General features: G+C 37.9%; 3 protein-coding genes across 3 annotated transcripts; 1 reads left to right on the top strand and 2 right to left on the bottom strand.

Moving 5' to 3' along the window:
- Positions 1-2,855: 2,855 nt before the first annotated feature.
- Positions 2,856-7,138, bottom strand: LOC134652726 (guanine deaminase). The gene is made up of 8 exons (XM_063507890.1): positions 6,997-7,138; positions 6,631-6,891; positions 6,077-6,295; positions 5,278-5,385; positions 5,057-5,164; positions 3,949-4,114; positions 3,548-3,694; positions 2,856-3,125 (listed from the first exon to the last, which is right to left on the bottom strand). Exons 1-8 carry the CDS (start codon positions 7,105-7,107, stop codon positions 2,896-2,898), a joined length of 1,350 nt encoding a protein of 449 aa, XP_063363960.1. The 5' UTR covers positions 7,108-7,138; the 3' UTR covers positions 2,856-2,895.
- A 1,638-nt stretch (positions 7,139-8,776) lies between these two features.
- LOC134662295 (adenylate cyclase type 10-like) lies at positions 8,777-15,195 on the bottom strand. Its single transcript, XM_063518504.1, has 4 exons — positions 14,846-15,195; positions 10,106-14,771; positions 9,864-10,028; positions 8,777-8,991 (listed from the first exon to the last, which is right to left on the bottom strand). The coding sequence occupies exons 1-4, from the start codon at positions 15,133-15,135 to the stop codon at positions 8,806-8,808; spliced, it is 5,307 nt and encodes a 1,768-aa protein (XP_063374574.1). The 5' UTR covers positions 15,136-15,195; the 3' UTR covers positions 8,777-8,805.
- A 1,076-nt stretch (positions 15,196-16,271) lies between these two features.
- On the top strand, positions 16,272-24,418 carry LOC134662311 (glutamate decarboxylase 1-like). Its single transcript, XM_063518505.1, has 8 exons — positions 16,272-16,516; positions 18,442-18,623; positions 20,633-20,855; positions 21,257-21,508; positions 21,968-22,032; positions 22,750-22,939; positions 23,401-23,634; positions 24,084-24,418. Exons 1-8 carry the CDS (start codon positions 16,409-16,411, stop codon positions 24,270-24,272), a joined length of 1,443 nt encoding a protein of 480 aa, XP_063374575.1. The 5' UTR covers positions 16,272-16,408; the 3' UTR covers positions 24,273-24,418.
- Positions 24,419-25,314: the final 896 nt, after the last annotated feature.

Here is a 25,314-nt window from a genome sequence, read left to right on the forward strand (position 1 = left end):
ATTAACCCAATCTTTCCCTAATGTTTGCGGCATTACTCAACCGACTTGTACACAAGACCCTACCGTAGTTAGTCAATTTGTAATAGTTAGTGTTTTATGTCAGTTTTCATAATATTGCATCTTTAAACAAGACTAGGATGCTGTATTCCAATTTTTATTTGCATGACGAAAAAGCTATGAGGATATATAATATCAGTATCATCACAAATGTTCCATTGATAATTGTAATGAGTGGTGAGCCGCATTGCAATACGTTCAGCATTAATTTACAAATTAAATTAAATGTTTAGTTAACTTAAATCTAGAAGTCTCATATGATCTGTTTCTCAACTTAAATAATTTAATAGGTGAGCAGGTATGCATTTTACGATGATTTATACACTCTTGTTCACTTATTTCAAAATACTTAACAAGTATACCGTAAGATAGTATCTACAGGAAATAATGAGCAAATGTAGATTCTGTTAATCCCGTAGATTATGTGACATAAGCCTTTGTTCGATTATGCTATTGTTATAACGTAAAAATAATATATTATCGAATTTATTACGAAAATTGATCGCTTAGTTATCACTTATTGTTATAGAGGTTCAGCTATGTTTGGAGAAATAATTGATTTTTAATGAAGTACCCGACTACTTCGATATCACAATGTTTAATACATTCCTGTAAATATATATAACGTAGATAAATATAATTAGATAGTGTTTAACGCAAAATAATCTTCCCATTGTTATTTCTATGGGACGTGGTAAATTACGAACAAAATATTTTATTTTCTATCTTACATTTTATTTCGTTTTATATTCTGTTCTACCTCATTCATCAATTAATCCTTCAATCGCGAGTTTTGCTCATATTTCGATTATATTCCAATATTTCCCTAGTCCGTATAAAAATTTCATTTTTTGTTTTCATTATTTTTTAAAACGAGGATAGCAATTTATGGTATCTATTCGCCAAAATTTGAGCCAGACGCAAAAGACTGAAATTTTTAGTAATAACTTTGATACTTTTACAAAAAATCCCTTCATATTAAACCTATACATGATGTTAATTCAACAAGTACCCCCTGAATACTTTTTGATGTCTATTATTGGGTAGTACACAATTGAGCTTGTTATTCCGGAACCAGGAGTATTTTTATAAATTCTTCATTGCAATGTGAGGTGCTAGGATGATTGTGAAAAGTTTTCTATTGTAGCTTGTGTATCAGCAAGACATCGTTTATTAGCGGCATAAACTATTCTACAGTAGTTCTCCCTCTCATATTTAATTGGAAGAAAAGGAAAATGTTTTTATGACGGTCATAATCTCTGCTGTCCATAAACTTTAGTCCTACTGTAGATATCTGTTATTCAAATTATGCTCGCGTTACTAATTTACTTTATAAAAAAAACTTAAATTATTGTTATGCACATTGGTTCGCACAGGATGTGTTAGTTATATAATAATATAACATATGTTTAAGACTGTTTAGGTTAGTTTATTTAATGCAAGTCAAAAGACATGTAATTGTTTAACATATGAGACTAAACTTCAGAACATGATCTGATTGCTTCAATATTATTTAGTAAGATGTTAGAAGACAACAATTTATGTTTTATACATATGTAAGTAGGTTTTAAGCAGTTGTTAGCCTGCTTTTTGTTGCCTGACGAAACCGTCACACTCATTGTTTTTATATCAAATATTGATATAGCTATATATGTATGCGTAATGTGACATTACGTGTGTTATATAACGAATATTAAACAGATTGGTGGTTTTTGTGTGATACCTGTTGTTCTGTGGCCATACTGTAGCGGGAGGTAGTTCTGAATACTGCTAGGAGGGTTGTTTGTTAGCCTACTTAGATGTGTATGTTGTAATAAAGTATAAGAACGGGCTTGCATCTCTCGGATTTGCACGCCCACGTTCCTGTGTTCATTGAGTAGTGTTAGGTAAACAATTGTAGTAGGTAAATAGTGTCGTGTATGACAGTGGCGCGACGTACCATCAGCCACATACTTTACTGACGGTTAACCTAGGAACGATAACATGAGATCAACATGTGGGCAGTTAAGTGTGTTGCTGTTGGTACTTACTGCTTTTGTTACCACGAGCGGGCTTTACGAAATAGTATATAAAAGCCGTGGTAGCAACAGCGAACATTTTTTTTATAAATTAACCATTAGTGTATCACTTTATGATTCAATGCGTCCTATTTTTTTTAGATAGAATTATATTTCTCATGTTTAACATAGCTATATTCTACTATTTTGTACAATAACATATAAGTTGCTCTAAATGTAGATAGGTTATTTTTGATTTTATAAGACTGTTTATGTTATTACTTATATAATTTATTAATGACACTCGAATACTTGAATGTCAGATCATTCCACCGACTTAAGTATTTTCAACAACACCAGTTGCATTTGAGTATTATAATTCTTTTTTCATTAAATTTTATAAGAGATCTCAGAGATTTAACAAAATAATACCAGTGTTACTATAAAAGCAATTATGTATAATATTTAAATTACTAAACGTAACGGACATTCATTAACTTTCTTTGACATTATAAAATGTATTTCTGAAATTAAATGGAATCCAATTAAATATTGATTCTTGATAGTATTAAATATGGTATTTCGCTTATTAATTTCAGTTGTTATTATCACATTATTTGCACATTTTCTACACGAATTATAAAGAAATTACACGAGAATAAAAAATGATAAAAAAGTATTGCATTTCATTTATTCATTTCCAGCACCTACCTAATAATACAGCATACCTATCTAATATTACTAATATATTTTCTCTTCACTAGGTACAGTGCGTCAACCGAACAGAAATAGTTCCAGTTATGTACTCGGCAGGTGCACTTTCCAACGTATTTAACCTTACTCAATTGCTTATATCTTTGACTAATTCACCCTTAACGTAAACCTGCAAGATGTTTCTATCATCGGCCAGATACACGAACTTCTGCAGGAGGTTGGTGACGCGTTCCTCTTCGGTGTTGTCCGCGGAGTATTCGTGCCGGTCGATGTTACCGGCGGCGTACACGTCTACCAGAAGAGCGTCGAGTTCTTTGCCCACTTGGAAATTGCCGATTTTGTGATCCAGGTTTAGAGCTGTGGAGTAAAAATAACGGTTAACGTGCTATGTGGGTATATAGTTACAGAAAACTCCTTAAAAACATGGTCATTTTACGTGATAACTTCAAATCAATCATTTACGATGTCAATTTGTTATATTTAGGCAAGGTACCTAAGTATTCAACTATGGTCTCCTTGAACCAGCCTTGAACTCTGCAGTAGTACCACTAAAAGCAAGTAATATTTTGAACACCAAACAGTTTTCTAATGCTATTGTTAATAACAATTTTAATTACAATTTCTTTGTCCTTGTCTGTCTTATCATTCTGCATTTAGTCACTGATCGCCAGCAACGCGTATATGCGTATGCGTTCACCGTCATACAAGTTTGTTCCTAGGCCACGTCCCCTGGTTGATACCCAAATGAGTTAAAAAAATCTGAATACTAGTAAAAGTACCTTCAGCGCCTCCCATAGTCGCTAAGTAAAACGCTTCCTTCCAGCTAATGGCGTTGTCTCCTCCCGCCTGCAGGTCCAGATGCGTGGACACGTCCATGCTCCTGCGCACAGCGTCTAGTATCGACGCGCTGTCTCCGCCTGACACATCTGTAGGTAGGTACCATAAGAACCTTATTTATATTGGTATAGAAATCAATATCGCATCTCTCGTCTACTTATGAATTATGCACAGAATGTCTTTTTAGTTTATTCATGCAACATAATTTTTGACATATCTGAAAAGGGCCCAGGCGGAGCTGATATAGCTAGACCTCAAATTAATTTTCTTTTGTTTTTATAAAGAGGCGATCACCTCGCAGACCTCGCAGTTGCTATAAATTTTGTGACAACCCTAGAACAACCTGTCCCCAAGCCCACGCGCAGCCCTCGCTGGCGGTATTTGCGCACGGGGCACAGCCCGGAGCGCAGCCGCGTGTTGGACGCGGGGCAGTGCGCTAGCGACACTCCTCGCGCCGCCAGCAGCGACATCTCTGCTTCGGTTAGGTGGATCGCGTGAGCCAGGATGCACTGGATTAAAAACATAATTGTAAGTAACAACTTTTTTATGTATTCCAATAAGGTTGGGGACATAATATGTGAAAATTAACAATAGGGATGATGACACATGTTGAATTTTATAACAAAATCTAGTAAAATAGATAGCAAACGAGCAATTTATCACAATAATGTGGATATTAAAATAAAATATTGAAAAATTACAAAAATACAGGACCTGAAAGTTTCAAAATTTAAGTTTTTTTTTAACTTCCAAGAACGATAAAAGTAAGGGTACCATTCGATTCCTTACATTTCATCCAAAAAAATATTGTATAGCAACTACATATATACATAAACGCAATATTTCACCGACAAAAACGCAATTTTCTTGTTTTGTCCATACTACAAGGTGGGCTCCCAGAGACCTTGACGTCACGTTCCCTTGTCGTTTTGTATAGGGCGTTTCGCGAGTGAAGTGCGACTGTCGGCCTTTGACTACAATTTCTGACTTTTGTGTTACTTTAATGCAATGGGTCCCATATAGACATTTGATCATAAAAACAAACCCGATCGATTGATACCATAAATGAAAATTAGTCATGTAGCCTATTCTAACTAATGACAAAACGGGATATAAAGAAAAATTTTTTTTGATCTGACAAAATTTTAATATGGTTAGGTTGTTTTGTTTGTGACCATTTCTTTTTTTATTTATATGCAATAAAAAAAAGTTTCTGAAAAAGTCAGTATGTACACACCACACCAAATCTGGACAAAACCCCGAAAATACAGTAACACTGAAAAGTAAACAGCAACTTCGAGGAATTATTTTGCTAGGTACTCAAAAGGTTTTAGTTGTTTTGCTTTTCAACAAGATGTCACTAGTGTTCCACTCCAATGTATGAGACAGCTTATGAACTAAAATTTAATATCAATTGATATAATTTGTGTGTATTATGTAAAAATATTTACCTTGTTACTGAGAATTTGACTTTTGTCATATACTTCTCCATAACTTGTACAGGATGGGTACATTTCTAACACATATTCTATTTCTTTCAGGTTCTCAGATATGTGGCTCTGAAACAGTAACAATACATTAAAATCTGTCAATTAATACATAATAATTCTGCATAGTTGAAATTGTATTCTTTTGTTACTTAGGTATATGTTTCATTTAATAATCATCTAACCTGTATCCTGCAGTCATACTTCTGGGCTATCATTGCCAAACCAGTCATCAGAGGCTCATCACAACTTACTGCAAACCTTGGTGTTATTACTGGCTGCACCAAGTCATTCTGAAAATAGTAAAAAAACAACGGGTTGCACTCAGGGAGTGCCGGCAGAAGTGAAAACTCAATGACTAGTGCAAAATGTCTGCAGCACTATGTATAATTGAGGTTAACGCCATCTAGCGTTATTTCGTCGCATTACTTGAAACCCCTAAGCACATCACTGTTAGTACTCGAGTTATATAAGTACCAGTTAGAGGGAAACTCACTAGAGAAATCAATAAAATCAATAAAGAAAAACTCAATGACATTGTAACAGTTTTGCGATCAGGTCACGTGTCCGTCTTACGTCTTACGAATCTTACCTCTCGCGAGTTTAACATTTCTTCCCCATCACAAAAAGTGCACAGCGCCGCTAAAGAAGTTTTCACTTCAAAATATGTTTACAAAAGCTGTTCCACTTTGTCAGACAAAAAACGACCTTGATAAAATACATTTAGAATGGAATTTTGGTTCTCTTAGCTGACCTGATATATTGCAGTGGGAAATAAAGCCAATAAGTTATGTTTTACTAGCAGCATTGGTCACAATAGTATTACTATTGGTCTTGACCAATTGCGGTAGTCACACTTGTGTGTGACTACCGCATCAATCTGGCCAGTTTACGTTTTGCTGTAAATTTTTTTTATTATGAATCCTTTTAAAAATTTTCTTTTAAATATGGAGCCCTTCAAAAAAACATTATTTAGATACTGACCTTATAAGATAAAATAGTTTGCACAAACTTCTCCACTTGGTCCAACTCAGCAGCAGTCTCGTTATAATATCCGGCATCATTCTTGAGGTTCATGCTGACTTTGCCCACCAGTGCCCTTTGTTTATGTTTCAGCACAGTCTTCGCCAGCTCAATAGTACCTTCGAGATGTAGAGAGCCAAAGTAGCAGGCGGTCGTGGTGCCGTTGGTTAGAAGTCTTTGCTAGAAACATGGTAAGAATATTTTAATTCATAATTGCAATTATACTTGCTGCAATACCAGGTGGCGACTCGAGATCATACTGCTATCTCCTTTACCCTTATTAAGACCAACCAAGAGTGAAATAGATGGCATTATGACCAGACTCTCCACTTAGTTTTGTGTAGGTATAGTAATGAGTACTCTTTGGTTGTTTACAAAGTCATAATTAAAATGTTTTATGAATTCTTGCTAAAATCGGAGTTTGGGAGTTGCATATTTTGGTAGGTTTATGGTTATGGACCCCTCTTAGCTTCACTTGAATAGTTAACAATGGGTAAAATAAACTGTTTACTTACCACAACCTTATCGTAAACCTTTGCAGCAAATTCTACATCTTTGTACTGACTTTCCAACGGGAAAGTATATTTATCCAACCATTCTAACAAAGGTCTGTCGAGCCCAATACCCAAGTTAGGAAACTGCGGGGCATGAGTGTGGCAGTCCACAAACCCAGGAATTAGCAGCTGACCTGGTTTCAAAGTTATAGTTTTGTGGTCAGTAAATGCTCCAGATTGTTGTAAAGAATTGTACTCTTCTCTTGAACCCAATTTAGTAATCTAAAAGATAAAAGTTAACAAAACTTTTTAGTGTAAAAGTTAATAAGCTGTTGCAATCAATTTAGTCATGGTGATTGACGAAATGATTTCATAAAGTCCACTTACCTTTCCATTCTCAGTGGCCAAATAGCCGGCAAATGACAAATCTTTGAATGAAGACGACGAAACAATAGGTCCAAGAAATATTTTTTTTGTTCCAGACATTATACCGGCCATACAAGAACCACTTCACCAACCAGTCACACGCACATGGTATGTTTTGACAACTATTAATATATTTATCTTACGTAACTCACGAGAAAATTAACAAAGTATATTCGAAGCGATTTGATAATATTTGTTGTTATTGATAACATATTTGTTCCTAAGACAGAGTCACAAAACATGCCCACCTCTTTCTTTCCCTAGTTTAATAGACACTGAAAGAAAGAGATAACACGATCATAATAGAAATATAATAGATGAGATAATCTCCGATATTCCAACTGTCAATTTCCTGCGCGGGCGATGACCCCTCACATACGTCAGAAGAATGTCAGGCCGCGTAGCCAACGTGCCAATCGCTAACGCTCCGTAGCGATCGAAACGCAACTGTCACTGTCACACTAATATGGAAGAGTGATAGAGAGACACAAAGCGATTCGACGATGAAGCGATAACGATCGTCACCTTGGCTAGGCCGCCAGTTGGTACAACGTTTCGTTACCACGAAACGATATATTTCTTAATATCTTATTTGCAAGTAAATGTAAATTGTAACTGCAAACCTAGGCAAACACCTTTTCTTATTTATTTGTGCACTTTTGAAACCTTTTTCATATTTAATCTGAATTAACTAACGCTACTTAGTTTTAGTAGATAGTTTTTCTAAATAGTTCGTTAAAAAACTAAACGCACAATTTGCTTTAGATCTGGCGCGAATTTCGAACAGATTTATTATCCATTATTACTGTTATTAGTGCGGAAAGAGAATAGTCGTGGAATGTATGGGCCCCATGGTCTAATAAAACATGGTCTTCTCTTCCCAGAGTGTCACTTGCCTACGTCACAATAACATTGCCACTTTATTTCAACATAACATGTTACATGGGTACATTATATCTATGTTACATTATATCATTATAAGTTAAAATATTTCTTTTTAATTTTCATTTATATGTATTTTATCTTAAATTTTATAATAACACGTCATTTTTAATTTTTCGTTAGCAATATCTTCCGATTCACGAAAGAAATTTCAGACGTTCGGGTAATTCTGTTTACACTACTGGCAACACAGGATAGCGCTGTCACATTTGACAATCCGCCATTTTGTCCCTGACCGTCATCCTTGTCGAACGCGTGTTAATTGTTATTTCCTTCTCGCTCAGTGTCAGCAGTCGCAGTGTTTTCCAAACTTTTCACGTCGTAAGCTTGGTCATTAATGTTTTGTTACGAAAATGGTTGGCTGCTCTATTCGGAACTGTAAGAGTAGGAGTGAAAAGTGCAGTATAGATTTGTTTTATTTTACTATGTTTCTACATGAATAACTTAAAATGAATGCCGTTAAAATAATTTTCACCGTTGGTTAAAATTCCCCCACATTTTAAAGTTTGAGAACCTGTAAACAGCATGATGACGTAGGCAAGTGACAGGTCATTCGCGAATCTCGGAAGAGAGTACCAGGCGGAGTATATTATTATACCATGTATGGGCCCAAAACATTCCACGACACTTCTCTGTCCGAAAAAACTCTCATTAGTTTATTACTTACAAACGAAATAGAGTAAAAACAAGTTTTGTATGAAAATCGCTGTATTTTTTTAACTGTGGTTTTTTTAACGGTGTAACTAGCTACGTTTATATGGAGGTCTGTTGCGGACTCATGTACAAACTGATTACATTTCGAAAGTAGGTATCTACCAACTTTATTAATTATCGAATAGCAGTTATCCTATAAAGATATTGATGCCACGATTCCCGCGCGAGTTGATATCCATCCCGCCAGGTTATGAAGCGTCCAGACTTAGCGTTGGAAAGCCAAATCGTCGACTGACCGGTCGCAGCCAGGGTGATGGCTTCTTCCAGTCGGTTATGAACCTTGCGAGCTTCCTCTAGGGCCTGAAATATTTGTATAGTGTTTGACATGGTACGCAAGCTTACAATTAGGTAGGAACATGTTGATTTTCTCTACTCTCGAAAACAATGTTTAGCTAGTGTGTCCACAAGAAGTAAATACACGCGGGTGAGGCATAGGTACCTACTAAATAATCGGAACACAACTTTATTGTTACTGAAATAGTAAATACGTGTGTAGATAATTTGGACATCTCACCATTAGAGCTTTTTTCACATTGTCCGATGTCGCATGTCGGATGACTATTGGAAAAAAAAACAGCTGGTACAGAGTGCCCTAATGACCAAGTCGTTTTCAATTTTTGCATTAAAGTTTTCTTTTGAACAATATGCGTAACGGTCAAACAGAAAACTGTGTTCACGTCTTTCCTGTAGACATACACAACAGTTAAGGGCTATAAAGGTAAATTTTCTTATTTAACCCTTATCCACGTGAAAAGGTTCTCCTCTTATTTAGAAATCATTACATTACTTACATGCCCACAAGCTGTTAACTATTGCCCACAGGAGAGAAAAATGTACAGTTCGCGCGAACACACTAGTTTTCTCCTGTGGGCAATAGTTAACAGCTTGTGGGCATGTAAGTAATGATTTTATCATAGTTCTCTAAATAAAAGGAGAACCTTTTGATGTGGATAAGGGTTAAATACGAAAATTAACCTTTATAGCCCTTAACTCTTGTGTATGTCTACAGGAAAGACGTGAACGCAGTTTTCTGTTTGACCCGTAAATACCCAGAACCCATTTCTACTCCCTCTGCAATCAAACTGCTATGCAGGGATAGTCGAACCCCCCCCCCCCCCCCCCTTCCCCTGTTCAACTATCTCTGTAGCTTTGATGACTATACCTACATTTACCTGATTAAATGCAGCGGTTGCTGCTGAACGACGACCTGACAGGTATAGTGAGTTGGCTCTTAATGTAATCCACCTGGGATAAATTACGCGGCACATCTTTGCATCATGTTCCAGTGAAACCAGCTTTTGGTCCGCCAACGAACGCAGTTCCATGAGATCAACTACCTAAACCAAGTTCGTAATTGAAAAGACATCTGACAAAATCCACGTTAGCCTAAACAGTCAAAGTTCTGGTTACATACCTTTCGCAAATCATCCATTTTCCTAGCTAAACTTTCCAGCATACCTTCAGCTAATCGCATTGAACTTATGAGAGTCGTTAAAGATCCGTCTTCTTCTTCTCGTGACACCCATACCAAAACTTCGGCTTCAAAGCATTTGGCTCTCTTTTCCTGGTCAGCTCGTAGCCAATAAGTCCAAAGCCCCGCCATGAGACGTCGTCGTCCAGCATTCGACTCGGGGGTTTGTATCATATACTCAGCGTATCTACTTATTTCAGTAGGTGTCTCCAGCTGGAACCCAGTGTCTAATATCAGATCTATACACAGTGCATAATACCATGTTTCGCAATCCAATGAACTGCGTTCTTTACTCATGATCGAAGCTTCTTTGAGAACGTCGACCGCTTCTGTAATGCGGCGGCGACAAAGTAAAATGTAAAATAAATCAGGTATAATCTCCATAGATACATTATAGGCACGAAGAAATCGACTGACAGCCATTGCCCGAAAGGCTGTTTTTATAGCCGAGGCGAGCGCGCTGCGCGCCACACCTGCACGAAACGCAGCCATAAACAATTTCCCAAGAGCATACAAATCTCCTGACTGAAAAGGCTGCGGCAAATTCTGTAATTTCGATATCGCTATACGCAGTGTTTCAGCTGTTGGCTCTATAAATCCCAATACGAGGTCTACATGTATAGCGTTGCTAAACACGTCGCACATGTCTACCACATTGCATTCTATTTTCTGTACTAATTTCAGCGCTCTATATGCATATAATCTGGCTGCAGTTCCATCTCCTAAGGCGGAATATAGTAAAGTGCAAATATTTAAACACAGGATAGAATCCGCTCTCATCTTCGCCTTGTTTAATCGATATTTCTTTCTTTTTATTTTAATTTTATCTACTAAAGTACGCAATTTAAGGAATTCCGCTACATTATCAAGATTAATGCCGTAAATACGCACTGCCCTTCCGATGGCCAGTTTGGCGGCAGAGTGATTTCCAATTGCAAGACACGCAGCAGCTTTTAAAGTACAAATTTTACCTAAAAATCTTTTTATGTCACAGGAGTCTATAATTTCGTGAACTTCTGGGAGATTGCACAAAGTTTCAACATGCTCCAGTTTTAGGTGTGCATCATCTACATTACTTGCAAGTAAATATAGGTAACATAATTCAATTGTGAATTCAATTTCCTTAAATTTCATTTCAGCTACACTTGCGTGATAAATCATTTGTTCATAAATTATAATTTTTAGTTCAGCACAAGTACACCTAGTGAAATCTGTTTCTGAAACACCTTTCTCTATTTTGATACTAAATAGTTCTTTGTTTTTATGATCTTCGTCATCGCTGTCAATGACACCGAGTTCGTGCCAGTCGCTCATACTTTCTGCTTCTGTCACCTTACGCAACATATCAAACACATTAAATGTGTCTAACTGATAGCTGCTACTATTTTTGAAGACAAAGCTGGAAACAGTCACTCTCTTAGTGGATCGGCGTCTCGATATAGAATCTTCTTTGTTAGTTTTCAAAATTGGAACAGTTTGTGAATCTGATATGAAACTTGCATGTAACGATTCTGTTGGCACATTTGCAGAACTAGTACTATAACGTGGTTCTGTATTTTTATTTCTTGAGTCCAAAATCATAGAATATGATTCGCTTATATCCTTTTGTTTTTTAGAATTGTTGTCTTCATCTTCGTCATCTTCACCTTTGGAGCTTTCATTGAATATATGTTTTTCGGCTTCATTATCTAATTCCGTTAGGGACTGAACAACCATAATAGTTCCACCGCAACTGCGACATCTATGTTTGTTACTCTCTAAATATGTAACGATACGTGCATGAAATTCCTTTTTTTGATTCATTGGAAGTAACTCATAAAATGTTTTTCTTATTTTTTTACCTTTAAATTTCAATAATTTACAAAAAGCGTATTTGGGTAAACCAAAACTGCATTCAGGATCGAAATCAAAAGTGCATTCGCATGATGGCAACGGGGCTACTGACGTGACGCTGTTGTTCCACGAACCCTTAGTGGACCTACGGTGCCATCTACTGTTTATTGTATTTGCACAAGTTAAAAGTTGCATTGCAAAGAATCTTTTGATTGCCTTCGCTGTTGTTATTGTATTGTTTTCGTACATTATATTTTCCAATAGGTCTCGTGACATTACGTCTCCTATTACGGAGCCAATTTTTAACAACAATTGTTGATATGGAGTAAGCGCGTCAATTTGCATCATTATCAATGCATCTGTAGTTTCTACATTAATGTTTGTATTCAATTGCTCTTTCTCAGTTACACTACAAATTCCCATTTCCTCTGTTTTATTTTCTTGTATCAAATGGTCTAGTGTAGGCTGGTCGCCTATATTTAAAGCTTGCGGATGTAATAATTCAGCTGATGGGAATTGTAATTCGTCGTTGCGGTACTCGTCAAGTTCATGCTGTTGAATTTTATTTATTTCTAGAGCTCCGCTGGAGAATAGATGTATAATGAACAGTTCCATGGTTCCAGGTATTCCTTTACATTTCGATTGTAGTGCTTTGCATAAGTCATTGGAAACTGCAACTACGTCTAATATTTGACAAGCCAGTGGTGGAATCCATTTTGAGCTTAGTGGGCCTAAAATTATTTTCCTTATGTTATTGTTAGCAAAGACATTGTACAACCATTCTTGTACAGAGCTAACTTTTCCTCGTCGTACTGTTAATATGGTAAATATTTTCTGTGAATTTATCATTATAGATATATACTCCCATGAAACTTGATCCAAGCTTTGTAAGTCATCTAAAAATATGACATGTGTATCAGGTATGCTTTGCATTAGTTTTGAGAATATATTTTTGGCTTTCTCTTCACGTTGTTTTGCATCCTGGCTGTATACTCCTTCGTGATACGCGAATCGGGCCTTAATAACGTCATTGAGAAAACAAAGATCTTCGTCGTATACTTTTAATAGCTGTACGATTCTCTCTTCTTTTTTGAAATCTTCAATTGGTTCCGAAAGCCCTAATATCTGATTGATTATTTGAGTTAGAGCTAAGTATGGAGTTGCTGAATGTATCGAGGTCAATGTGAGACTGCACACGTTGTGGCCGCACCCTCGCGCGTACCGGGCCATCCACTCTATTAATCTAGTTTTTCCTATACCCGGTTCACCAACCAACAAAAGAGCGTCAAAATCTCTATAAGCATGATGGACATCATCGAGCCAGTTTTCAAAGTATTCCATCTCATCCGCTCGGTTCAGAAGTCTTGGTATCATTGGAATATCGTACAGCTCTTTTACTCGTATGTCTTCACTGTATTCAAAAATTTTACCTGCATGCAGAATACCTTTAAGGTCAACTGTCGGTTGCAGAGTAAATCCGTTACTGGACATTTTGCTATTCACGAAGGTCGATTCGTCGCATGTTATTTTGTCACGGAAGTAACACATTAACCTTGCCGCTTTATTGACGGTGGCTCCTATTACAGTGAATTCCCGCCGCAAAGGATGCCCTACGACCCCGCAGTACACCTGACCGGTGGTCACCCCGATAGATACTTCTCGCACGCCGTCTAGAGCAGCGACTGATTTTTTAATACCACATGCGCATTTTAACGCAGCTTGTGCCTCAGATTCATGTTTAAAGCCTCGCAAGCCAAAAATAATTAAAATCATCACATCTTTATCGAACAGTATGATTTTGTTCACACATCCCATTGATTTATAAACGATTTCACACATAGTCTCGTAGGAATTGTTGACTATTGTGATGAGCTGCTGATGCGGGCAATTTCTGGGCTTGAGGGTTACAAACAAAACAGATACTTGTCTCATTTCTGTGAGGTACTCCAAAGGCTGCAGCGCGTCGAGCTGAGTGAGAACGGGACGAATCATAAACTTCCGTAACTCTGGCCCTATATTACGATCCTCAGCAAGTAATATCTTTTGTCGGAAAGAAAGCGCTTCAAATTTTATTGCATTCTCAGCATTTAAACCGTTAGGAGATGTCCATACAGAATCTGGAAGATTTTCAATAGCAGCAAAATTTCTTTTGGTTTTGACCATTGCCCCTAGTCCCCCAAAAGGTTTTGAAACGTCCTTCTCGCGAGGATCGTATAGTATGGCTTTAATCGTGACGTGTCCGTTTTCTTCAATAACGTAGTCATAATTTCGTGAATAGCAATGGCCCCAAGCGTTAGGCGTTAATTTTACTTCACCTGAAGTACAAAGGCTTTCGGCTAATTTAGCCTCGATTACCGGTAGCCCAAAAATAACGTAATTCATCGGTATTTTGTTACCGATTGTGGCAAAAATTAAATTTCCCGCTGAGATAGCTAGCTTTACTTTGAGACTTACTTTGACGTCAGTTTCATAGGATGAAAACGAATGTTGTATTAGGAGTGCGCATGCTATCGCTGTGTGGATGGTATGGCATAGAAAAGTCCGTTTATCAGTTTTCCACAGTGCTAAAAAGGCGTCGCCTGCGAATTTCAGTATGTCTCCGCCGTGGTTGTATATAAGTTCTATGAGGGAGCCGAGGTACGCGTTAAGTGTGGCAGTTAAGCGGTATGTGCCGCCTTTGCCTGTGGCACTGTAGCGCTCGGACAGTGCGGTGTATCCCGACACGTCGGCCATCAAAAGCACGCCAACGAAGCGTTTCGGTTCAGTCGAATCAAAACTGTAACAAATTCACTCTTGAAAAATATACACACATCTTTCGAATTCAGGGAAAAGTCATAATTAGAAACCAACTTTTCCGTTTGTATGATCTCGTCTGGAAGTAACGTCGCTAACAGTAACGTTTGTTTCTTGGTAAGCTGTACTTCGATATCTTGGTCGGAAGACAGCCGGTTTAATCTTTCTTGGAAGAACTCCTGTTCCCAGTCTACCTCACTCATCTTGGCATCTTCTTCATCCTCATCTTCGTCCGAATCCACGTCGCGTCGTGATTTCTTTCTATTGATATTTTTCCACTTGTCTGCAGCCGAAATTATATTTATAGAGTTTCTTCGAGAACGCGCTCGTTGCTTTATGAAATTCATTTTGACCGTAGTAAACTATTTTAAATTACAGGAATTTTGAAATTGTGTTAACCTGAAAGTAAATTTATTCACTTTAATCTTAACCTAATCAACATGTAAACAATCTAGTTGGTCAGGATAAATGAGTCGCCTCATTAATAAAAACATATATGTACTTATCTAACCTACTTTACCTATACCTAGTATATATTTAAGTTGCAAAGAGAAGGTATACAACTACAATATTATGCTAAGTATGCAAATCTTACGTTCATTACTGTAGTTAGACTCTACAGACTTTACCGGTAGTTGCATGAGTTTTGGACACATTGTCTACTCTAAGGCGCAACGATTTCATTCAATCGACCAAATGCCGCAAGCTCGTAGGAGGCACCTATAATACCTATCAAAAATCGCAAGCCATGTTGTTGTGGTTTTGTATAACCCTTATGCGTTAACGATAGTGATTGGTAATTTCGTTTTATTTTTATGGTAACGTAGTTGAGCCCCTAATTTCAGCAAAGCAAGATAAAGAGAGATAGAGGCATTGCACTTCCAATTATATGGTAGAGTTTCTATTATACTTATCTATTGTCTAATTCAAGTTTAAGATAAATCTAGCGTATTTTACTGTAAGTAGATTTTCAATCTTTGTCACTTGTGGTTCATTGGAGTTCATTATTTACATCAATAATTTATACGTTTGTAATTGTATAACTTAAGGTCTCAATGTTCCAATAACTCAATATCAACAAGTGCACAGCAATATACCTACTTATATTTAGTTACCAGTAGGGCATAGTTTTTGGTTGTTTACCTAATAGGTATTTAAATTTGGTTATATACATTCAGAAGCTTGGGTAAGTAGCCATATTTTGTTTTGGATTTTTTAACTGTTTAACTACTTGTTTATAGTGAGATGAAAACATGACCTTACCTACTTCCACATCGTGCAACGTACCACACAAGTTAGATAACACCCTTTTTACTCTGTAACTTTCCGTTAACGACATTAAATATCTGTAGTCACTGTAATCAGACACTGCCATGGCTGTGGGGTTATTAACTCCATATTTTACACCGAAGGCCGGAATGGATGTGTGGCCCTTAACGTAACCGATATCGGTGTTGTCGATATACTCATTAACGGGCGCGATGTCCTGTGTAAATAATGGCAAAATACTACAAACAATATGATTCCGGGTGAACCGTGCCTACGCGCAGTCTGCCGCGGTCCCTTGCTTAGGCTACACCTATTCATTCATAGATGCAGTGAGACTTGCATGTTTACAAAATGAATGTCAACGGTCATTCGTTTCTTAGTAAAGTGTTTAATATAGTAAAAGAGGAGTTGGGAGCAGATGCGCCGCTTATCAAGTTTGAGCACCCAAAGGATTTGGAGGTAGGTACCTATTGCACTGGGTTATTAGGTACAATATTATATCGGTTATTCTCAACCAAAGGGCTGATGAATCATTAAAAATCGAATATTAATTTACTAGGAAGTCTTACCGTACCGTACTACGTATGCGTCTCATACCAGTTTCAAATGTTAGTGGTGGAAGAATTGTATTCAACGGTTACAAGTTCTACTTCCGATCAAGACCCTATGTAAATTATATTTTCAATATTGCCTAAGGTTCTGGGTGAACATTATTGTAATTTGTACCTTTTTAGCTTAGTGCAAAAACAAAACCTATTACTTAAATACCTATGATAATATAGATAATTTTCGAAAAATCCGGTTGAATTTGAAATCGCGGTGACACGGCTGTTTGGTGAGTACCTACCTACACCTACATCCACACGATCCGGCATTTCTCGCAATATCGTGCTACTCGTATGCAAACAGAAACCCGGTTCGCTTGTGGCACAAGAAATGTTCTAGGCATATGAAAATAATAGTAACTTTCTTTTTTTGCCAAATTATATACCGTAGATACTTAGTACTTGGGATTTATTTAACTTGACAAAATAACAATAGAAGGTGACGTGGCTACTTGGCTCCTCATGTGATAAGTGGCCATACCACCAGACCATCAAAATTTCTAATTCGACATATGTATCACACTATAATATCTCGTCTTAAAAAATTTACAGGTCGTAACAATTTGTCTCTCCGTGACATCGCCGCTTAACATAAAAGTAGCCACGGCGCGTTTTGTTGCTTACTCGAGTCAAATAGGCCCCTCAATTGCTCTGATACAGACTATATAGATAATGAGGACAAATAATAAATGTTTCTTCCGCAATTAATGCCCCCTTACATTAAAATTAGTATCAAGGTGAAGTCACGGCAATGAACATACGTTTTGCCATTTCATTGAGACTTAAATCACAATGTTTAGCCTGTCATCCATACTAACTACTTAGGAAGAGAGTCAAAATGTCTCACACTAGTGTGCGTGGCATGGGTCTAGTCTAGTTAGTTAACTAGCCTCAATTGCCCATTAAATTTTAATTACTTAGAGCAGTAGAGCATTTAACATTACTTAGCTACACATCATTCGATATTAAGCTTATATTGGACCTACTCTTACTCGGATCAAATTAATAGCGACGTACTGTGTGTTAACTTTTTTAACTGCCACGACCAAAAAAAAGAGTAAGTAAATAAGAAATCTTTATAAGCTTATTGTAGCTACGACACTAAAGCAGGTATCTTCCCCATAATGAATACATAAAACGATGACGCTTCTGCTGATGGATATGAGATATAAATATGTACAAACAGCAACACTCCAACTGTACATCGGTGGACCTTATTACAAAAGGCATAAGGTCCCGATGTACAGTTAACAGTGTGGGCGATGGTACCTATATTCTTATGAGTAATGTTCAATTGTTCAGGCTTGCGGCTATCTACCTTTTCTTTAGCTATTACAGATTCGATTTGATTCCGAAGATTGGCAACATGGTTTCGATCATAAAACATCAGTTGTAATTTTCCACTGGATATCTAGGAACGGTTAGACAATGTATGCAACAGCGATTGTAAAATAATGGAGCTTGGGACTGGGAAGATTTTGCTTTAGAGCCCGATACCGATTTAACAATTTGTTATCATTTTGAACTGGTTATGATACGACCTTGAAGATCGTCTTGGTGATTTGGCGCTCAGCTCATCTCACGCACGACTTTCACTTCATTTCGCATGCACTACAATAAGCGTGAGCTATCTTGAAAGTCGTATCAAAACAAGATTAAGACCGTAACAAATTATAAAATCTGAATCGGGCTCTGTCTTATCGAATGGACAGTAGTACTAAATACCACTAGAATTATGAATTCAATCCCCGTTTAATAACTTGAATTTTGACGTTCCAGAAAATTCTCCAGCTAGACATATCGGAGGCTACAGACGAGAAGAGCTTAGAGCAATGTGTGCGTCAAGTGTTGCAATACAGCGTCAAGACCAACAAGCCCACCTTCCGTAATCAACTGTTCGGGGCCACTGATCCTTACGGGCTCTCGGCTGCTTGGATCACAGAGGCATTCAACACCAGTCAGTAAGTAATTAATTAATCAAAATTACCTTACCTTATCTAATACCTTTAAATGAGCAATTCTTGTTTATTTATTTATTTAGTTATATATATATGTATATATTTTGGGGATCTCGGAAACGGCTCTAACGATTTCGATGAAATTTGGTATGTAGGGGTTTTCGGGGGCGAAAAATCGATCTAGCTAGGTCTTATCTCTGGGAAAACGCGCATTTCCGAGTTATTATATGTTTTCCGAGCGAAGCTCGGTCACCCAGATATTTTATACTTAATACCAATAAGGGGTACCTTATTTTATTTATTATACTTAATACAATGAGTAAATAAAGTCGTTTGCACAAGGGTTCCGAGGAGTTATAATATAAGGAACCTCGCTTATCTCCCATGTTCGCACTCAGCATGGCGCACGCGCTTCCATAATAAGTTTTATTTAATGAACGAAACTCGTGTACTGTAGAACGTTTTTTTGCTATTTTCCGTGGCAGATTCGGGTAAGTTTTTCTGATAAATTATTTCGCAAAATGTGTTTTTATATCTCAACAAAGAACAATGTATATAACTACGGTAGCTTCAACCCTTACTGCATGGCTTTTTATGCTTTTGTTATATTTAAATAATTACTGACCCATTTAATACAAAAGGTATCAATACTTCTGGGGCCAATAGGGAATTCTGGAAAGGGCAATGATTGGTCACGAGCACGAAATAAGTAGGTACGCGATCTTTACCCGTATTTATTGAAACCTTAGTAGATTGTAAGTTAGAACTGTTTTGAAGTCATTCCAGCTTGACTAAGTTTGGAAATAGGTAAATATTTACTAGGCTGTCTGGTTCACCTTCACCAAATACTTACTGGATCTGGTCTACCTTGTGCACTAGACTTTCCTTCTTAGTGCTTTGAACTTTTAGTAAGTAGGTGTAGGCTCGAGAAACTGTTTCCATTACAACTAGGTATTACTAAGTACTATTAGTAAGTTACAAGTGTACCTACTCGTACGTTTAGATATGTCACCGTAAAATTGTAAACACTCGTCAGATTATAATCTCGCTAGTTAAATTATAAACTGACGGTAGGGAGATTATAAACTAACCTAACCTACGTTAGATTATAAACTAACGGGTTCACAATCTTACGGTGTCAGATACAACAGCTATAAGATAGAAACAATATAGAGGTAGGTAAGTATCATAAACAGGGTAAATGAGACCTATAAAATATTAGAGCGAACTTCTTCACTACTGCAGAACAGATAACAGACAAAGTAAGAAAAGTTTCCATTATTTATTTATCATATGACAATAGGTACTCGTACTTACAGTCATTAGTTCATTACATTATTTTTTCCCAAGTAGGTCATAGCACTTGTTATATTTTTATAGTTTTCTACTTGCCAACCGGACTTTATTAGTGGGCATTTCATGTCGAAAGTAGATGTACTTACACCGTTAGAACCTATTTTATTATGTCTAGATGCCTGCGCTTTATACCTACTCGCGAATAGGTTCCTAGTTTTCCTACATAGGTCGGAGTGATTGTGTAACCTGTTGTAACATACTTGACATTAATTAGTTGTTATCTAGGATCAGTAGTAAATAATACAAACTAGAGAATGGAGATACGTTCACAGTTAATTGTTCGCATACTTAGTGATTTATGAGTAGTAGTGAGATAAGTAGTAAATTGGTTTACATAATCATAATTGTTGAATAATCGTTTCAATCATTATATGAATAATATCACTCAACGAAAGGTCCATATTAGAATTTAGACCTTCTTTATATCACGCCGACTTAAAACGTTAGGTACAGTCAACCAATTTGATCCCTATAGGCCAGTACAGAACCTTGTCGCTTTAACTACTAAATACATGACATAAGTATATCACTCAATATGCACTCTTGTAGAAGATCACAATTGATTCAATATGAAATTTTATGGTTCTATAGTAGTCTGGGAATCAAATTGGTTGACTGTACCTTATATGATGCTTAAAAAACATTATTTTCTCCAGGTATACATTTGAAGTAGCGCCCGCATTCACGCTCATCGAGAACAAAGTGCTGAGCCACGTCCTGAAGCTCTTCGGCATCCCCGATGGCGACGGAATCTTCAGCCCTGGGGGCAGCCTGTCTATGCTGTACGGCATCGTCGCGGCCCGGTTCAGGGCCTTCCCGCAAGTCAAGGCAAAGGGCATGTGGGGTCTGCCTCAGATGGTGTTGTACACTTCTGAAGATGTAAGTTTACCGGGGCTGCCAAAAAAGGGTAAATGTGGCTTTCCAACACAGAAGGGTCCTTATGCTTCGAGTGCAATAAGGTCGTTTCCATCTGAAATTCTAATAGGAACTCTGATAAATACGTCCTTTTGCAGATGAAGCATAAGGACCCGTCCCTGATAGAAAGCCACAAATATAAGAATTGAGTTTATTAGCCTACCTACCTATTAGGTACCTAATTAATTGAGCCAAATGATTTTAAGCGAATAGCGAAAGCAAGTGAAGTGTAGAAAAAAACCGATCGCTATTCGCCTCGCCACTCCTCATTTAGGTCTCGTAAGGTCAAAATATTCTATATTCCTACTTAAAATATTGAAGATTTTAAAATAACCAGGTTACTAATTAATCATAAAACCTTTCAGAGTCACTATTCAATAAAGAAAGCCGCGCACTGGCTCGGCTTCGGTACCGATAGCATACGTACCATAAAGACCAACGCCAACGGCCGAATGGTACCAGAAGAGCTGGAAGCGGCCATTTTCGGAGACAAGAAGGCTGGACTACACCCGTTGATGGTGAATGCCACTGCTGGCACTACTGTGCTGGGAGCTATCGACCCTCTGCCGGGCATTGCAGACATTTGCAAGAAATATACAGTTTGGATGCATGTTGATGTAAGTTTGATTCTGATTAGGTAGTGATTATTTTTGAATATTAATTATATAGGGAGGGCCCGATTAACTCGACTTAGTTAATAGTCTGCCTTATTGTAGTACACAAAAAAAGTATATCAATAGACGTTTAGTCTACGAGATAGGTATTCGTCCTTCTTATCAAAAATTAACTATCTAACAAAGAATCTCTAGCTAGGTAAACTAATCCACTTTGAACCTGAGGAAATTGTTCCACAAATTTTATTAATTATAAAATACTGGTCTGGCTTAGCGACCTCAAAACTATACTCTGATTGTCCTTCTTTATGCATGCCATACGATTAAATAAAATATTAATTATAATAGCAAAACTGGACCTAAGTGGATATTCTATTTAACAATTTAACTTTTTTTTATTGCATCAGAAAAGCGTGCTATTAATAGAATTCTAATTGAGTTTTGCTTACCTATATTTTTCAGGCTTGCTGGGGCGGAAGTTTGATATTGTCTCGGAAACATAAAATAAAGCTAAATGGGATTGAACGGTAAGCAATTATTTAATATCGTTTGGTGCATAGTTGCATTTTATCTACAAGAGTGAGAAAGTAATTTGATTCAAGTTTTGAGTTTTTTCCTTATCTTGGCTGCTAGGATGGACTAAGGTACATCTAGTATTTTTCTCGCGTTGATGTGGTCAAAAATTTGGTTTTTCACGGTAGCAAAGTCTGTTTAACCATCGTGCCTTGAAACCCCGACAAAGCTCAAGATTCCACTTTTGAATCATATCTTTTGCTCGGGTATCAATATTAGCATAAGGGGTGAAACAACAACTTTAACCTCTTATATACAGTGGCGGATTTGCAGTCTTGGCGGCCCTAGGCCCCAGGCCCTGTAGTAAGTTCTATCCGCCCCTTTTTTAGCACCCATCATATAGACTGCCGTCCTTAATATCTGGCCGCCCTAGGCCCGAAACTGGGCCTTAGCATAGAGAAAAAAATACATAGAGTGCTCACTCCATACATCAGTTTTAGTACCAAAAAGACTATTAGCATCTAGCATCGAGTAGCGGAACTATCAGTACTGCTACATCTATTGTCAAGTAGCAGTACTGATAGTTCCGCTACTCGATGCTAGATGTAGACACTGAAATTAATAGTCTGAACTGATGTATGGAGTGAGCACTCTTGTCTTACTATATTTCTCTATGGCTTTAGGAAACATCCGCCACTGCTTATAACACAAACAACTATTTTAAACTTCAGAGCAAACTCCATATCTTGGAACCCCCACAAGATGGCAGGAGCGCCGCTCCAGTGCTCCCTGTTCCTGGTGCGCGAGAAGGGCCTCCTGCACGAGGCCAACTCGGCCGCGGCGCAGTACCTGTTCCAGCAGGACAAGTTCTATGACGTCAGCTACGATACCGGGGACAAGAGCGTACAGTGCGGACGTAAGGTGAGCTCTTCATTTAGTATCTTGTTTTATTCTTATCTTATCTTACACACAGGTATTAGCTTAGCTTAGACTCACATATTTCTTATTGACGCTGGCGTTCTATTACATTTTCGCATCATACACATCCTAAAATATTAGACTGATAAAGCTTTAATAAACGCAACTTGTATAGGTACTTAATAAAACTTCGGATTTTCCAGTACGTACCTACTTATAATAAAGCGAGATAAGTGTGAGGCCTGAGTGAATGTATAATATTTTTCGGTCCATCATCTTTCTAGCGCAGTATACTAGTATTTCCCTAGTTGAAGTTCTAAACTAGTCAAACAACTAAATTATTATACGATTACTTAAAATTAGCCATATATTATGAACGTAGTCTATCAACCAAAATAATCTCTCCCAAAGAGTGGACTAGGCTTTGTCGCAGCGCCTGATCATATATAATCGTACATTCACAGATCGACGCATTCAAACTGTGGATGATGTGGAAGGCGCGAGGCGACGCCGGCCTAAACCAACTCGCCGATCGCTCTATGCAGATCGCTCAGTTCTGCCTGGACACTGTTGCAGCGCGGCCTGGGTTCAAGCTGGTGGTAGATCAGTTGCAGTGCCCCAATGTGTGCTTCTGGTACATTCCCAAACGGTACAGAGGAGACAAGGAAGATGAGGAGTGGTGGGAGACGATGCATAAGGTACTTGATGATAAGAAATGGGAGCCTCCTTGCATTCAATTAGTAACCGAAATCTAATATGTATTTAGTGCCCTCGCCTAGAGCACTATTTATATATCAAATAATACGCGGAGATAGAGATGATGAATATTTACATATAATGAGAGAATATTTACAATGATTAATTTACAATTGGATTAGCAAATAAGATTTAGGCTTCCGTATCGCCGAAGGAAAATTTAGTTGTGTGAATGATATTGACTCGTTGTCTCGTTGACGTAGACGGTTGGTGGGCAGCCAGTATTGTGGTGCGCCACATCTGGTATATTTTTTAGTGTCAACATGAAAAAGTATGTATCAATCACATGTAGTTCAGACTTACAAGAGTTCGAGATCTAGTTGAAATACAAGTAATTCTAAGGAGCTAAGTAAAGCGATTTATTTCTAAAAGCCCACGTTTCACTTTCCAGATTACTCCGAAAATCAAAGAGAGCCTAACGAGAAACTCCCTGCTAATGATATCATACTCTCCCCTGCGTGAGCACAAGAACTTCTTCCGCCTGGCCGTCACATTCCACCCGGTGCTTGAGGAAGCCCAGGTGTTGCAGATGTTAGCGGATATAGAACAAGCGGGAGAGGAAGTTACACTAGAGTGTTAGTAGATTTAACATGAACTTAAATAACTCCCTGCTAATGATATCATACTCTCCCCTGCGTGAGCACAAGAACTTCTTCCGCCTGGCCGTCACTTTCCACCCGGTGCTTGAAGAAGCCCAGGTGTTGCAGATGTTAGCGGATATAGAACAAGCGGGAGAGGAAATTACACTAGAGTGTTAGTAGATTTAACATGAACTTAAATAACTCCCTGTTGTTATCATAGTCTCCCCTGCGTGAGCACAAGAACTTTTTCCGCCTGGCCGTCACCTTCCAACCGGTGCTTAAGGAAGCCCAGGTCTTGCAGATGTTAGCGAATATAGAACAAACGGGAGAGGAAATTACACTAGAGTGTTAGTAGATTTAACATAAACTTAAATAACTCCCTGTTGTTATCATAGTCTCCCCTGCGTGAGCACAAGAACTTCTTCCGCCTGGCCGTCACCGTCTACCCGGTGCTTGAAGAAGCCCAGGTCTTGCAGATGTTAGCGGATATTGAACAAGCGGGGGAGGAAATTACATTAGATTGTTAGTAGATTTAACATTAACTTAAATAACTCCCTGCTAATGATATCATACTCTCCCCTGCGTGAGCACAAGAACTTCTTCCGCCTGGCCGTCACTTTCCACCCAGTGCTTGAGGAAGCCCAGGTCCTGAAGATGTTAGCGGATATTGCACAAGCGGGGGAGGAAATTACATTAGATTGTTAGTAGATTTAACATAAACTTAAAGAACTCCCTGTTGTTATAATACTCCCCTGCGTGAGCACAAGAACTTCTTCCGCCTGGCCGTCACCTTCCAACCGGTGCTTGAGGAAGCCCAGGTCCTAAAGATGTTAGCGGATATTGAACAAGCGGGGGAGGAAATTACACTAGAGTGTTAGTAGATTTAACATGAACTTAAATAACTCCCTGCTAATGATATCATACTCTCCCCTGCGTGAGCACAAGAACTTCTTCCGCATGGCCGTCACCTTCCACCAGGTGCTTGAGGAAGCCCAGGTCCTGAAGATGTTAGCGGATATTGAACAAGCGGGGGAGGAAATT

The sequence above is a fragment of the Cydia amplana genome, chromosome 1, assembly GCF_948474715.1.
Source record: "Cydia amplana chromosome 1, ilCydAmpl1.1, whole genome shotgun sequence".
Classification (NCBI taxonomy): domain Eukaryota; kingdom Metazoa; phylum Arthropoda; class Insecta; order Lepidoptera; family Tortricidae; genus Cydia; species Cydia amplana.